This window comes from Camponotus floridanus, unplaced genomic scaffold, assembly GCF_003227725.1.
Source record: "Camponotus floridanus strain SB8 unplaced genomic scaffold, Cflo_v7.5 scaffold79, whole genome shotgun sequence".
NCBI classification, from domain to species: Eukaryota; Metazoa; Arthropoda; class Insecta; order Hymenoptera; family Formicidae; genus Camponotus; species Camponotus floridanus.
Genome location: NW_020229848.1, coordinates 917,238 through 934,143, shown reverse-complemented (window position 1 = coordinate 934,143; position 16,906 = coordinate 917,238). Strand labels below are relative to the sequence as shown.

The following is a 16,906-nucleotide window of genomic DNA, read 5'->3' as shown; positions in this document are numbered from 1 at the left end:
GAAATATATATTTTTAATCTTATTTGTTACTCTTTGCAAACGTTATATAATTCTCATAACTAAAACTTAAATACGAGAAAGCGCAGCGCACGTCCCATAGCGGTAAACAAACGAATTAACACATACTTGCGTGCTCGCGCGAAACTTTGACGTCCAAGATCGAACATTTTGTGGACGTCCAAATATTAGCCGTTAACGGATGTGCCGAATCGGATGTACGATGAACAGTCATTTCATGTTCATGGACATGTGGACGTAAAATGGACATAAAATGAATGTCCATAGAATGTCCCGTGCTGTATGGGCACAGACAGCACACAGATATCCATAAAATATTCTACAAATATCCTTCAAGGATATTGAAAATATCCATAAAATGTCCGTTTTATGTTCCTCAAATATATAGTGGATATCCATATTCAAATATGAAATTGGTGGACATAATTTAATCCCTGACGTGTCCAAAAGATATTTGGACGTCTAATGGACATAATTAGCAATAACAGATATACAAAACGAACTTTATATGGACGTAATAAGGAGATGAAAAAGGGATTACATACAAAATTTGAATTTACATATTAAAAAGATGAAATATATATTTTTAAACAATACATTTATTAAAGGAAATTTATATCACATATACATTAATGCAATATCATATATTATATAAATGTTACTTTTATTACAAAACGATTATAAAACAGATAATTAAAAAAAATGTGTATTATATGTGTGAAAAAAGAACAACCTTTATGATCTAAACATATCATATTTTTTAAATGAAACATATATATTTCAATTCCTAAATAATAATATAATTTATCTATTTCATACAAAATTTTACATAAAAATTTTATATAAAAATTTTATTTATAATTTATACTTGCATATTGTACTTTACATCTTAAATAGATAATGAAAAATTATTTTCGTTTATTCGCCGAACATTTACTTGTCCGACTTATAAAATCAATTTAATATCCGAAAGCCGTGCTTTTAAATCAGAAATTAAATTGAACAATATATACATTTTTAATCTTATTTGTTAGCTTTTACAAACTTTATATAATTCTCATAACTGAAACTTAAATACAAGAAAGATAGCGCATCGCACGTCGCGTAGCGGTAAACGAACGAACTAATACATGCTTGCCTGCTCGCGAGAAACTTTGGGTGGGTTCAGAAAACACCACAGTTGTGCAATCGTTGAGTGAACACTCACTACATATGATCAATATGATACATCGCAACATGTTCAGACGCCATATTTGTGAGCGGATTTGAAGTACGCTCACAAATAAACACAACGTGTTGTAAAACTAATAATTTTAAAGAGTTTTGTATCACATAACCTGAAAAGACAAGTTGGAGATACGGATCACTATCCAGTGATACGGGAAAAGAAAATAGTTTTGTGTTCCGTCACAATGCATTAAATATTTTATATGTTTTTTTGAATAATTAAATCTTCATCATCTAATAACGCTAGGATTATTAAATTTATCATATTTATAATATTAATTCATAATATTAATATTAATTGACATGATAACACCTTAAAAGAGATAAATTATTACAAATGGACATAAAATGAACGTCCATAGAATGTCTTGTGCTGTCTGGATATTTACAGTATGAATATAGAATATTCGAATGATATCATGTGCTGTGTGGATAGTGAATCAATTTAAAAATTGTATTGAAGATTTTAAACATATGTAAGAACATTCTGTACAATTTTCATTAAATTCTCAATATTTTGAAAATAGGTACGAAACATCCTTAAGGAGAGACACCGTTCTACGTCGCGATTAAATCCCCAAATACTCTCTAACAATCATTATCAACAGAGTTGGGTAAGTTTATATTTTTTTTAAACTAAATTAAGTTAAAGTTAATGGATTAAAAAATTAATTTAATTATGTTAAAAGTTATACCAATAAAAAATTAACTCAATAAAAGTTACGTTAAGATTAAATTAACGTTAGTTAAGATAAAAGTTAAAATTTTGAAAAGCATTATTTCACTTTATATTAAATTAGATTGTAATTTTAAAATTAGATTACTCTAAATAATAATAATATGAATTATCAAATAAATTTTGGGGGGAAAGTTAATAAGTTTCAATTAATAAGTTTAAGTTTATGTGTTTTAAAAATAACTAGTTAAAGTTAAAAGTTAATTCTTTTTAAAATAACTAAGTTGAGTTAAAAATTATTAACTTTTTAACTTGTTTTTTAACTTTTAACTAATCAACTAGTTATTACCCAACCGTGATTATCAACAATCATTATTCTTCGCAACCAGCATCGCGTGCGAATTCGCAGCGATTCGAACACCCGCCATACTTTTTCGAGCGTATGCGCGAAATCACGGCGCACCTCGACGTTCGTCTCGAAGTGACAGCACCCGACGAAAACCGTCGCGTTTTCCGGTGCGATAGGATAATCCGCGAGGGGGGAGCTCAAGCGAAAGAAGTAACCCGTCGACCCCGTCGACGGGGGGGGGGATATTCGTCTCGTTCTCGTGAGAGAAGGAAAAAAAAGGAGAAGAGAAGAAGATTTCGAGAACGGGTCCCGCGGATCCCGCGACATGTAAATAAGGGTTGTTGTCGTCTGTCATCGGCGGGTCTGGGTTCGAGGCTCGCGCATAAAAAGCGTCCATATCCCGCGAATTACCGGCAGTCATTGCGACACACGGGCGACTCTCGTCATCGTGATATGCGGGGCGCCGCGTCGCGCGTCGTCCTCGTCGCCGTCGTCGTCCTAGCCGCGGACAACGAGCACTAAACGTCGCGCAGACTCGTGTGGCTTTCCCGACCATCGCCGTACAAAGGATGCCGGTGAAGGTCGACGTGATACCACCGCCGCCCGCGAACTCGAAACAGCCCGGTGTCACCAAGTCCCTGTTATACAACGGCTCGCGCTTTCAGGGTTCGCAAAAGTCCAAGGGCAACAGTTACGATGTAGAGGTGGTTTTGCAGGTTAGCCTCCTCCCCCTATCTCCCCCCCCCCGCGCCCTCCTCCACCACTTCCCCCTTGTCGCCGCTTTTCGGAAATTGCGCCATAAATTTGGGGAAGGCTATATACCACTTTTAGAGGCACTTTTATCGATAAAAGAGAATTCAGAATATGAGCCAATGTCTACGCAATCCTAAAAGATAATCTTGAAAAAAATCATCAAGAATTTGTCTTACTACTACAATTCTAAAGGCAAAAACTACATTCACTATTTTCGAAATACCTACATCCTTCAAACCTTGGTTTAAAGTTATTAAATCCGACGGAAAATAATCACTATCTCCAGAATCGGATCCAATCATCATCATCTCAATTCCAGCCTATATCGCTGCAATCTAGTACAAGCTCCTGTATGTGACTGTGGATATCCTAATCAAGATATAAACCACATCTGGAACGGTCCCATACTTTCCTTTCGTCGATCCGCTCTACATTCAGCACTGCGGAACAATAACTGCAACGCAATCCTTACCAATGATATATTTGAATTGCTTAAGAATCCTACTCTCAAAAGCATCTTGCCCATTCTCTCTTTTCTTAAAAAAAATAATTTGACAATCTAAGAATTAACCCAGCTAATACAAACATGACTTTATGTCAACAATGTGAAAGAAGAAGAAGAGAGAGAATGGCTTTACCTGTGTAAATTGATGTAAGAGTCGCATAGATTCAGGACTTGTCCAATATGAGTTGTTGACAGTTTGTCACCCGGGGCAGGGGTTGGTTATTGATCCATCAGATCGATTGGAGCATTCGCTCATGTTGCTCTTGATGTTGCAGCACGTGGACGAAGAGAACAGTTATCTGTGCGGATACTTGAAGATCAAGGGCTTGACCGAGGAATTTCCGACGTTGACGACGTTCTTCGACGGCGAGATCATTTCCAAAAAATACCCGTTCCTGACTCGCAAGTGGGACGCCGACGAGGATGTTGACAAGAAACACTGGGTCTGTACTTATATAATTGGGCCTCATATATTTTTCTAATCTCTATCTTTCTCTGGAAGGCTTTTGGAAGACCATTGTTATTCTTGGATTATCATCGACTTGTACTCATCTTGTTTATTTTGGTTGCAGAGTAAGTTTGAGTCATTCTGTCAATACGCCAAGACGTTCAATTCCGACACGTTTGATTACGAGGCACTGAAGGGAACAGATTTTGTATTTATGAGGTGGAAGGAACACTTTCTAGTACCCGATCACACGATCAAAGATATTAACGGTGCCTCCTTTGCGGGATTCTACTACATTTGCTTCCAGAAATCCGCCGCCACAATTGAGGGCTTTTATTATCATCGTAGCTCCGAATGGTAAAACAATATGCAAGTCTGTATCTATTATAGATTAAAAACTGGATAACACTGAAAGCTTAATCGGTAATAATATTTGATCTTTTTCATATGCGAAACGTATTTAGAAAAAATATATTACGTGTGTGTACGACCAATGAAATATATAATTAAAGATAATTTTATGTCATGTTGTAGGTATCAGTCCTTGAATTTAAGACACGTTCCGGAGCACAGTATACAAATCTATGAATTCAGGTGAAGTCCATACTTTTGTTGAGAAATCTCACAAAAGACATTCGTGTCTTTTTCTTCTAGCACGCAGATCTCATAAAATTTTGCCCGATCAATTTATTAATACATGTTTTAATAAATTGGTTTATTAATTATGACATTCTTCGGTCTTGGAGATTTGTAAAAAAAGAATTTAGAATTTGATAATATTTTTCTTAGCCAATGATGCTAAGAATTATAAAGACGAGGATTATGGAGCGCCTATTTTGTGGTTGAGCGATATGATTGATTACAAATGACAATTACCTTGATATTGTAAAATAATCTTTTGTAGAAATAAATAATCTGAAATGCATATCATTTTAAATTTTGTTTATTTTCTAGTATTGGGATGAAAAGATTTTAGAGAATTTGTTTATCGTCATTGTGCATAATTTAAATACATTAAATATTCTGTTTTTAAGGATATACATGTATCTTTTATGTGTAAAGTGAAGAAGATAAACTTAACATTTTGATAAGAATGATAAAAGAGTACGAGGATAAAATTGTATAAATTATTTTTATTTTATCTTACTTTGGAATTTATGAGATCTGTCTGTTAAATTATAGAAGATCAGGTGTACTTGTCTGAATGAAGCTGTACGTATGTCGTAAAAACGAAGGAAACAATAATCACAAAAACTATATCGAGATTTGAACTGTATTTTATGTATCGAAAACGTGTGTATTTATGTTATTTTACATAAATGATCTTTATCTAATTTATATTTTATTTTACATATAAAAATTATATATATAATATATATATATATATATATATATATATATATATATATATAATATATAATATATATGTATACCTGATTTTTTAAGAATAGTTATTAGGCACACACATATTGGCTGTTTATAAAACTTGTCATCATGTTTTAATTAAGTGTTAATTAAATATATCAAATTCTTAGGAAAATAGTACTCTATTGTGATAAGCACATTATCGTAATATAACATATATATATACGAATGTGTATAAATTTATATATATATATATATATATATATATATATATATATATATATATAGATTGTAATGGCTAATGCGTAATTTAGTCCAGATTTATATTGGCATACTACAGCTTTCATTTGCATTTACGAAATTATTTTCAATCACCAGTGAAACGGCACATGTTATGTTCTATATTATATTTCGATATTTTGTTTATTAGCATTGTTAAGTACTAATAATTTTGCCTTTATATATATATATATATATATATATATATATATATATATATATATATATACACACATACTTGTGCTAAATCTATTCAAATACTCAGAAACTAATAAAGCAGTAAAAATGCATGTTTATTTTGATAAACTAAATCAACAAACTCGCGTAATCAACAGTCACAAATCGGATGTTGGAAAACGTAAGGCGTACGTAAGATATGTAATTTAATATATCAGATACTTTCTACATACACTCTCCCTTCCTATTATTGTTAATTATGTTAAGGCGATCTTTATTATAAAATAATTGACTGTTATTACATTTTTATTTGTGAACTGTACATTGTTGTTTCTTTAAGGATATCTTTATGTTAGTTATTGGTAGCAATTAACATGCTTGGCAAAATATCATATTTTAATCTATAGCGTCTATAGTTGCGTCTTTTAGATGTATTTTTTTCTTTGCGAACTCTACGAAACTCGATAATTTCGAGCGCTAAATGAATTTAACTTTAGACCTTGTTCAGACTTGTTATTACAATACGAAATATTATATTGATCTACTCTAACTCTATTTCCTCTACAATTATTTAGCAAGAGATTGTTCAAGTGTGTTTTATATGACATACATATGTTCATAAATATTCAATTTATTTTCATTGTACAACTATATATGTTTTAAACGGAAACATTATAGTAATATAATTGAATGTAAATCGAACAGATTACAATTTAGTTTGATGCTGCAGTTTGAATGCGATTGTAGTTGGAATATATCGATTGATGAAAATTACAATGCTCAGAAAATTAATAAGAGGATGTTACAATATGTTGTGAGAAAGACAAGTTTGCCAATCTTATTTGATAGAATAAGAAAATATTGATTATAAATTATTAAAATAGTTAACTTCTTAGTGTTAATTAAATTAATCAACACTAATAATTAAGATTAGAAATGTGTTTATTATATATAAACATAGTAAAAAGTATATAGAGAGAATAGACTCTCATTTCTTCCAACAAAATTAGCGTTTTATTTTTAAACACGAAGCATTTTGGCAAACGGGACGGCATTTTCTACTCTTCCTTTACTCAAATATGTATTGCATGTGTGGCCCCTTTTCAATTTATTTTTCATACACATATATCCATTATTTTGTTCTCTTTTGAAATATGTATACATATACTTTGTGTCATAAGAGAATAAAATATATAATTAATTTGAAGCATCTTTATCAAGGAAGAGTTGGTTTTAAAGTAGGAAATTTTTAAAATTTTTACATACTGATTACATGCATTGCATAATATGTATAATGACAAGTTAAGTTTATTCAATTACATTTCACAGACAAGTAAGCACATTGTGTGTTATGTTCATATAAAACAATATTATAATAGTTCTTTATTTTTATATATATATATATATATATATATATATATATATAAAATATATATAATATATACACATAATATAATTTAGTTAAATCTAACGTAATATATAAATACATCTCATATGCTTTCCTGGCATCGAGTAATTTGTTACAGATATATATCGTCAGAGATCGAGTGTGTTCTATCTATCTATACAATACACACAAACGCATCTCCTGCAATTTTATTCTGTACAAATAAACTTACATTTAGGTGAAATTAAATAAGACAAATACTTTTAAATAACATACTTCAGGGACGTTTTGTGGGGGAAGAACACTACTTTGCGCATTTTACAATTTACATGAGAGAAATAAAACACTGAGGAAATTATCCGATATAATGTAAAAACTCGTGCCGTAGAAAGAGCTAATTTTATTGCTCTCTGTAAAACCGTCTCCTTAAAAAATATATGCTCTTCTACGGTCGGTGATTGGTAGATTCTGATAAAAAGATTTTCGCGAAGATACAAGCAAGTAAAAATATATACATATATTTTATCATATATATATATATATTGCCAATATATCTCGAGTTAGCTGCTCTAAACTTTCTATGCTTACACTATCATCATTAGTCTACACCACAACCACTGTAGACTTAGCAAACTTGTACTTTTTTTTCAATTCATTACTCGCCCGTTTTTGTAAGCTTATAATCAAAGAATGTTTCGCACAGAGAGATACGTTTGTGAGGAAGAAGGTGGGGGTTATTTTTCCAACAACGGCCAAAAAAAACAAAGCGACTTACATAGATTTAAAAATATAGGCACACATTCGCACGAGTCGCATAATGTATACCGGCTGATATATTGTGTATTATTTTTTTTTTTTACTTTGTAATCTCCTAACGCGTTCCCTTTCACGACAGGAAAATACGAGCTCTGATCGATGTAACATCGTGTAATATGATGCACTTAATAATAACATTTAAGGATTTCTTTCCTTACTTGTATAATGTTTCTTTCTTTTCTTATCTCGCGAATGGCACATGACAGTTTGCCTCTCTTAAGCTCGTCAACTGCTCATCATAATTTGTGCACGTGAATAATTTGTTTGCAAATGTGAAAATATATATATGAAACATGTGTCTTCCATAATAAACGCAACAAGAGTATCCGTCCAACATTGGCAAGTGACAAATTGGAGAATTGCATTTATACTTATACTGTCTCTTGTAGTAATCTAACAGTAATCGCTATCGATTATGAAATAATCGCAAGACGCGCGTTTGTATTCTTGATAAAACGGGGGAGCGAAGGAAGAAGGCTCGAGTGCGCCGAGTTTCTGTCATTTTGTAAGTAACCGCTCTACCCTGATTTCGTCCCTCTGTCATTCTCAAGACACTGTGCAGGAATTACGACCGACGCAACTTGTACGGGAATCAGTGATGCTGCCGGGCGAACTTCCGGGCGTCGACAATCCGTTATGACCTACTCCGACGAAGCGCAGCTTCCGATGATGCGATCCCAGACTCTTGCTGGAACTTGATGAACGGCCGTTATAGCGTAACTGGGTCGTAGTTGTCATGGCGTACGATTTCAAGTGCGACTTGATCGACTTGGGCAACGGCAGTTGGTCGATACCATAAACCGTCGTTCGGGCCACTATCGCGCGACATGCCAATTCTTGCAGGCTGAGCACTGTAAAGATACAAGTTTATCTCTTTGTGTAAAATGTATCTTATCGATTGAAGGGATTTTGAGTAGATCGCTATACAGGGTGTCTCAATGGTCTGTACAAACTTTGTGAATAAGTTCCAGGAATCTAAACAAGCAGAAAATGTCCCATAAATGGGGTCGGAAACGCTTGCTTCTGGAGTTACGACGGTTCGAAGTTTTCCTGCAATAACTGGAGAAATTATCACGTCAAATCGCATAGGTGTTACAAGACTATGTTTATTTATTTCGTCGATTTTGCCACATAACAGGACAGTACACTTGCTAAAGAAATGACTTCTTTAACCAAATAGCGTAAAACATGTAAATAAACCAGCTTGAACTTCAAACAGCGTAGCTCAGCAGAGGGCATTTCGAGCATTTGCTATAGCAAGTGTGCTGTCCTGTTATGTCTGTGGCAAAATCGAAGAAATAAACACAGTTTTGTAACACCTATGCGATTTAAAGTGACAATTTCAGGAAATTATAATTTAAGAGTAATTTCTGTTGCAGGAAAACTTCGAACCGTCGTAATTCCAGAAGCAAGCGTTTCCGACCCCATGTTTATGGGACATTTTCTGCTTGTTTAGTTTCCTAGAACTTATTCACAAAGTTTGTACAGATCATTCAGGGATACTCTTTATAAGATACCTTTATTGGATCGCCATAATCTTTCCATGCCGTTCCTATGCAGCGCCATGCGGGAGAGTTCTGAAAAGCTCTCGCGAATATTGAAGTCGCAGAGAGGCGAGACCTCGAAAAACGCCATTCGATTTTTAGCCGCATAAGTCTCTGCATCTCGTTCCCCTACTTGTCTCTTGAAAGCCAAGTGCAGACGATTGCCAACCAATACTTTTGGTACACCGGGTGCATGCTATAAAATTTTAAGTCGATCAAGATACATCTTGCCCAATTCCTGCTGTATACAGGGTGAGCCATTTTAAGTTATCCCCCCTCCCCCCAAATAACTTTTTTATTTTTGAATGTACAAGAAAAAATATGTAATTGTTAATTGCAAATTACATATTTTTTTTTCGAAACAACTATGTGTTTTCTTTACACTAATTGATTCCTCTCATTATTTTGTACATAAAAGTATTAAGGTGAAGTAATCAAAAAATGAATATTTTACAAGATATTTTATGGTTTATGTAAAATTAAGAAATTATTTCAAGCCTCATAATTCGAAAAGTAGAAGTTGAGAGTACTCAATGAAGAAATATTTTATTATAGTGTTTTGAAAAGCTCTCGAGATAAACTACAAGAATATGCAATGAAAAATAGTAGGTTCCGTTTAAGAAATTAAAGATGACCTTAATGTGATTTTCGAAAATGACTATCCAAGATCAAATTTTTGCCACCATCTTCTGTCCATCTCGGAGTCAAGCAACTTTTATTTGAAACATTTTGTTGTACATTCAAAAATAAAAAAGTTATTGAAGTGGATAACTTAAACTCACCTTGTATAATAATAGAGTGATTGGAAAGTTATGGATTTTGTCATTTACCTCTTCTACTTCTTTTAACCACCTATCGATGCCATCAAAGGACCATTTGTTAGTGATATCATATACCAGGAGTATACCTTGAGCACCTCTAGAATAAGACCGAATGATTGTGCAGAATCTACCTTGGCCTGATGTGTCCCATAGCTGTAGCTTTACTCGTTTCCCATCCAGTAGAATAGTGGTAGTTTTGTAAGCTGGAGGAATGATAAACAAGCTTGAAATATAATTAAATCTCACACAAGTAGAAATTCTCAAGGGAGAAATATCCGCAGAAGATCACAGTTACTTCCTCTCTCGATTCAAGTAATCAACACAATTTGTCAAATTACACGTATCCAACTGTCACTCACGGATTCTAATGACACTTTGTACATTTGTAAAACTATGCAAAATAATAGACATATTTTTTTTTATCCGCGGAGAAGCAATTTTGAGGGCAGAAACAACTGCCTCATCTATCGTAATGAAACTTTCAACTTGGCCTTATAACTTGGAAAATATTTGACGTACAGTAACATTATTATAGTGTTTTGGATAGCTCTCGAGATAAGCTACAAGAATATGCAATAAAAAGTAGGTGGTTCCGTTAAAAAAAAATGGCCCACCCGGTACAAGGGGTTGTTTCTGCCCTTAAAATCGCTTCTCCGCAAATAAAAAAAAAATACGTGTCTATTATTTTGTATAGTTTTACAAGTGTACAAAGTTTCATTAGAATCCGTGAGTGACAGTTGAGTACCCTTCCTTGTCAGAAGGGTCGTGTCAAGTCGAGATGCGACTCCACGAGTGTTATCCCAAGAGCAAAGGGAGGAACAACGTACCGCTGCCACTGCAGAACGGCGACTCCGCGGCGCCGTCCTCGAGGCCGCTCAGGATCTCCTGTTTGCCGACGTCGCTGTCGCCCACCAGAAGAAACTTGAGCAGGTAGTCGTATTGTTTCTCTTGACGAGGCTTCGCCGTGCTGGCCTCACCTGCAGCCATAATATCCGCCTGTCGCACACCCTGAGCATACTGCAGGTGACTCACGGAGGATCGGAATCCACCAGCTTGACGCCGACCACCTGGACGATGACCGCGGGAATACCTCGGCGAAAGCTATCGCATCGTATCGCGGCTCGCAGGATTGTCGCGTGGACTCTCTCATCTAGGATCCCGGTCTCGGAAGGATCGAGATCGCGCTTCACGTCCGTCCGTCTGCCCTCTCCCTTTCGTTGGCGATACAGACACTTTATACGCCGCCGATTGCGACACGAATCATAACAAAACAAAACGGCGGCCACACACTTTCTCCGCTGTTTTCGCGCTTATCCCTGCCACCGCTGCTCTCTCTCTCTCTCTCTCTCACCCCTGACGATGCACGATATCTCGCGTCGCAAGGTGCGCGAAGTCTCTGAAGGTCGGAGCTGTTCGAAATCGCGTCGCGCGATTCCTTAGGGTCTCCGCACAAGGTGTTCCGTATCGCATTACGTTACGTTAAGCCAAGGGTGCGTTCCATTTCACGCATTGAACACATTATCGCATTAACTAACATTCCGTTTCCTTCAATGCGATTTCCATGCGCACATCAAAAAGCAATATGACGAAGCGATATGATAAAGCCATATTTTTTCCGCATTAACTTCACATCATAGGTTTGTTTTTTATTCCTGCACTGGCTGCACTAGTTCAAAAAGTGTACACTAAAGCGTTCGTTATTCCAGAACTGGTGTAACCGATACCGTTCGTTATTCCAGTGCAGGAAAACTTAGTGCACGAGTTCACTGAACTGGCTGCACTAGGTCCGGAGTAAAGAGTCCGGAGGTAGTACAAGCAGTGTAGAGCAACCAAGGAGGTGTTTTTTATTCCTGTACTGAATATAGCCGGCAATTTCAAAATTTAAAGGTTAATGTAAGTATAAAAGTAGAAGTTTTTTTGGATCAAAAAAATTTTACAAAATTTATATTTCAATATATATATATATATATATATATATATATATATATTGAATATATATATATATATATATATATATATATATATAATGTTCACAATTTATACAGGGTGTCCCATTTTAATGCCCCACCCCAAATAACTTTCTTATTTTTAATTTTAGAAAAAGATGTTTCAGACAAAAGTTGTATGGTTTCAAGGGGGACATAAGGTGGTGTCATTAGTTTGACCTTGAAGAGTCACATGAAGATTACGTGAAGGTCATTTTGAATTTCTTAAATGGAACACCCTATATATTTTTGCATATTCTTGTAGCTTATCTCGAGAGCTTTCCAAAACACTATAAATAAACATTTTTTCATCAAGTACTTTTCGAGTTATGAGGCTTGAAATCATTTCTTAATTTTACATAAACCATAAAATATCTTGTAAAATATTCATTTTTCGATTATCTTACCTTCATACTTTTATGTACAAAATAATGAGAGGAATCAATTGGTGTAAAGAAAACATACAGTTGTTTTTAAGAAAAAATATGAAATTGTTAATTGCAAATTACATATTTTTTCTTAAAAACAACTGTATGTTTTCTTTACACCAATTGATTCCTCTCATTATTTTGTACATAAAAGTATTAAGGTAAAATAATCGAAAAATGAATATTTTACAAGATATTTTACGATTTATGTAAAATTAAAAAATTATTGCAAGCCTCATAACTCGAAAAGTACTTGATGAAAAAATGTTTATTTATAGTGTTTTGGAAAGCTCTCGAGATAAGCTACAAGAATATGCAAAAATATATAGGGTGTTCCATTTAAGAAATTCAAAATAACCTTCACGTAATCTTCATGTGACTCTTCAAGGTCAAACTAATGACACCACCTTATGTCCCCCTTGAAACCATACAACTTTTGTCTGAAACATCTTTTTCTAAAATTAAAAATAAGAAAGTTATTTGGGGTGGGGCATTAAAATGGGACACCCTGTATAGTAAAAATCGTTACCAGTTGAGTAAAATATAAAATTTGTAAGGTTAGAAAATCTTAATCTGTGAAATCTAATAGTAATTTTAATAATTTTATTCTAATAGTAATTTTAATAATTTTATTTGAAACATATGTATATATAATATTTACAGTAAAAAACAATATGGCAAATACAGAAACAGCAAGAATAAAAAAAGATGCCATAGGAAATATTTTAGTGGATCAAACTGGACACGTAACATGCATTTCTGAAGGTATTAGAATTATCTAATATTTATTAAAGCAGACACAGTAAATATTTGATAAAATTATGTTATTAATGTGACGCGCCATATTTTTGCACTGCTTTACACTAGTTTACACTGTATCGTTTTCTACTCCCGTCTGCACTCTCAGTTCTCGCTTGCACTGGCAGTTCTAGTGCAGAACTAGTTCAGTTCAGTGTAGGAATAAAAAACAAACCTCATGTGCCTCTATCCCAGAGTAGAAGCAGTTAATGCAGAGGTTTGTTTTTTATTCCTATACTGAACTGAACTAGTTCTGCACTAGAACCACAGTATATACAATAGCGCAACTATCCCGATTTTGTGTAGCATAAAATGAAATGCGCATGCGTAAAGTCAGCGAGTATACCAGTACTGCCATCTGCACTTCCCTCTCACTCTCTCCTTCGTTCTCTTTCTAACACATTATAATATGTAATATAAATTAAATTCAATAAAACTTGAATATATGTACATAAAGAAATCGTGAAAAATATAATATAAAATATATAATGCAAACATATATAAAAAATAATATATATGACATGATGTGAATATTAATTAACCATTTTATATGTCACATATAACTGATAGCAGAAAAGAATGAAAAGATATATACTCATAATACTCATATATAATTTATAATATATTTACATATTAATACTTATATATATAATTTTTAATATATTTATATATTAATTGTACATACATATATTCTATATATATATATATTTTTTTTTCTATATATATATTTTTTCAAAAACTTAAAATTAAAAAAAAAACATTTAGATTAAGACTACAATCACTTAAAATTTATTATATAAAATATATATATTTATGATCAAAATGAAGAAAGAAACAAGAAATATATATTTGTTAATAATATATATTATTAACAAATATATACATATATTTCTAAATGTTTTTTTTCATTTTAAGTTTTTAAATATATATATAGAATATATGTATGTACAATTAATATATAAATATATTAAAAATTATATATGTAAGTATTAATATGTAAATATATTATAAATTATATGAGTATTATGAGTATATATCTTTTCATTCTTTTCTATCAGTTATATATGATATATAAAATGGTTAATTAATATTCACATCATGTCATATATACTATTTTTTATATATATTTGCATTATATATTTTGTATTATATTTTTCACAATTTTTTTATATATATATGTTCAAGTTTTATTGAATTTAATTTATATTATATATTATAATGTGTTAGAAAGAGAACGAAAACCAAAGGAGAGAGTGAGAGGAAAGTACAGATGGCAGTACTGGTATACTCGCTGACTTCACGCATGCGTATTTCATTTTATGCTACACAAACTTCAAAGGTGCCGACAGGGAGTTGCGCTACTGTATATACTGTGCTAGAACTGAGCCAGTGCAAGCAAGAACTGAGAGTGCAGACGGGAGTAGAAAACGATACAATGTAAACTAGTGTAAAGCAGTGCAAAAATATGGTACGTAACACAATACATAATGTTATACATAATATGTTATAAATTATACATACATATATTTCAAATAAAATTATTAAAATTACTATTATTAGATTTCACAGATTAAGATTTTCTAACCTTACAAATTTTATATTTTACTCAACAGTAACTGGTAACGATTTTTACTATATAAATAGTGCGTTCGAAAATATGTTTGGTTGGTGTTGGGAAAAAAGATAAAGTTGGCAGTATTGAAAACTCCCAGTGCTGCGTTTCGTTTCTCCCACTGGGATTACTAGGATTTAAAAAATTTGCTACTTGAAATATTAAAAGAGGTTAATAAGTAGTTAAATATATTTTATAATAATATGTTTAATAACATCACATATATTATTATTAATACGAACGTGTGTTTTATATTAATAATGTTATAATTATAATAAAGTAATTTACCTAAAATGTGATTTAAATTCAATATTTGTATATCTGCTAACAACATTTTACAAATAATCTGTTATTTTTAGTACTATTTTCCTTTCACCTCTATTGTTATTACCTCTATTTTCGAATAAAATATTTTGTAATTCTTCATTATTATCATCACTATCTGAAGAACTACTCGAAGATTCAAAAATGATGTTTTCGAGTAAAATATATTGTTCCATAATAATTATTAGTGTAATTATTAGTGCAACACATTCATATATTGTATGTATACTGCGCGACAACGATTCGTTCCGTGGCCCCTTTCTCGCGGGGCAAGGGGAGCGTAGAAGTGACCAATCAGCTGGCAGCGTGGCAGTGACTGATTGGTTAGAGGCTACGCTCCCCTTGCCCCGCGAGAGGGACCACGGAACGAATCGTTGTCGCGAAGTGTACATACAATCATATTCATATATTGTATGTAGGTACAATACAATCCTAATGATCCCAGTGGAAGAAACGAAACGCAGCACTGGGAGTTTTCAATACTGCCAACTTTATCTTTTTCTCCAACACCAACAAAACATATTTTCGAACGCATTATAATTGTGAATATTATATATACATATATATATATATATATATATATATATATATATAAAAGTATAAAAGTAGAAGTTTTTTTAGATCAAAAAAATTTTACAAAATTTATATTTGAATATATATATATATATATATATATTCAAATATAAATTTTGTAAAATTTTTTTGATCTAAAAAAATTTCTACTTTTATACTTACATTAACCTTTAAGTTTTGAAATTGCCGGGTATATTCAGTGCAGGAATAAAAAATACCTCCTTGGCTGCTCTACACTGCTTGCACTACCACCGGACCTAATGCAGCCAGTGAACTCGTGCACTAAGTTTTTCTGCACTGGAATAACGAACGGTATCGGTTACACCAGTTCTGGAATAACGAATGCTTTAGTGTACACTTTTTGAACTAGTGCAGCCAGTGCAAGAATAAAAAACAAACCTCAGAGTTAATGCGCTGGCATTATTCGCGCATTATCATGCAGTGCTAATATCGCGCATTGCAAAACGGAACAACTTCAATGCGATATACAATGACGTCATTCCTGCGCATTCAGAATGCGCTAAATGCGAGAAACGGAACGCATCCCAGATCTACACTCCGCGACAACGATTCGTCCCTCTCGCGGGGCAAGGGGAGCGTAGCCTCTAACCAATCAGCCACTGCCACGCTGTCAGCTGATTGGTCACTTCTACGATAGAAGACGATAGAAATGATGATCTAGGCTGCGGTCAAGGAGACGCTGAAAATGCTTTGAAGCGTTTGATTGATCGATCAGATTAAAGAATTCTTTAATCCTTTTATTCTGATTGGTCAATCAAACGCTTCAAAGCATCCTCAGCGTTTCCTTGACCGCAGCCAAA

The 16,906-nt window shown here is 33.1% G+C and overlaps 2 protein-coding genes across 3 annotated transcripts; one reads left to right on the top strand and one right to left on the bottom strand.

Annotated features, from left to right (window-relative positions):
- The first annotated feature begins 2,417 nt into the window (after positions 1–2,417).
- LOC105249201 (glucose-induced degradation protein 4 homolog) lies at positions 2,418–5,299 on the top strand. Of its 2 annotated transcripts, none has more exons than XR_002192459.2 (4): positions 2,418–2,986; positions 3,804–3,971; positions 4,101–4,399; positions 4,511–5,299. XR_002192459.2 is itself a non-coding variant. In XM_011254495.3 (4 exons), exons 1-4 carry the CDS (start codon positions 2,840–2,842, stop codon positions 4,572–4,574), a joined length of 612 nt encoding a protein of 203 aa, XP_011252797.1. In that variant the 5' UTR covers positions 2,419–2,839; the 3' UTR covers positions 4,575–5,298. The 2 variants fall into 2 exon arrangements, 1 of the variants encoding a protein (XP_011252797.1); XM_011254495.3 differs by having other exon boundaries at positions 2,419–2,986; positions 4,101–4,333; positions 4,511–5,298.
- Positions 5,300–8,030: 2,731 nt separating this feature from the next.
- On the bottom strand, positions 8,031–11,677 carry LOC105249192 (ras-related protein Rab-40C). The gene is made up of 4 exons (XM_011254483.3): positions 11,193–11,677; positions 10,375–10,568; positions 9,518–9,740; positions 8,031–8,851 (listed from the first exon to the last, which is right to left on the bottom strand). Exons 1-4 carry the CDS (start codon positions 11,350–11,352, stop codon positions 8,547–8,549), a joined length of 882 nt encoding a protein of 293 aa, XP_011252785.1. The 5' UTR covers positions 11,353–11,677; the 3' UTR covers positions 8,031–8,546.
- Between the last annotated feature and the right edge of the window lie 5,229 nt (positions 11,678–16,906).

What these genes read in the sequence shown, in the direction of transcription:
- LOC105249201 (XM_011254495.3), top strand. Translation starts at nt 2,840, where the DNA reads ATGCCGGTGAAGGTCGACGTGATACCACCGCCGCCCGCGAACTCGAAA. An exon ending in ATGTAGAGGTGGTTTTGCAG is followed by an intron (nt 2,987 to 3,803) that starts GTTAGCCTCCTC and finishes TTGATGTTGCAG; the next exon opens with CACGTGGACGAAGAGAACAG. An exon ending in ATGTTGACAAGAAACACTGG is followed by an intron (nt 3,972 to 4,100) that starts GTCTGTACTTAT and finishes TTTTGGTTGCAG; the next exon opens with AGTAAGTTTGAGTCATTCTG.
- LOC105249192 (XM_011254483.3), bottom strand. Translation starts at nt 11,352, where the DNA reads ATGGCTGCAGGTGAGGCCAGCACGGCGAAGCCTCGTCAAGAGAAACAA. An exon ending in GGTTAAAAGAAGTAGAAGAG is followed by an intron (nt 9,741 to 10,374) that starts GTAAATGACAAA and finishes AAAATTTTATAG; the next exon opens with CATGCACCCGGTGTACCAAA. An exon ending in ATTATGGCGATCCAATAAAG is followed by an intron (nt 8,852 to 9,517) that starts GTATCTTATAAA and finishes GTATCTTTACAG; the next exon opens with TGCTCAGCCTGCAAGAATTG.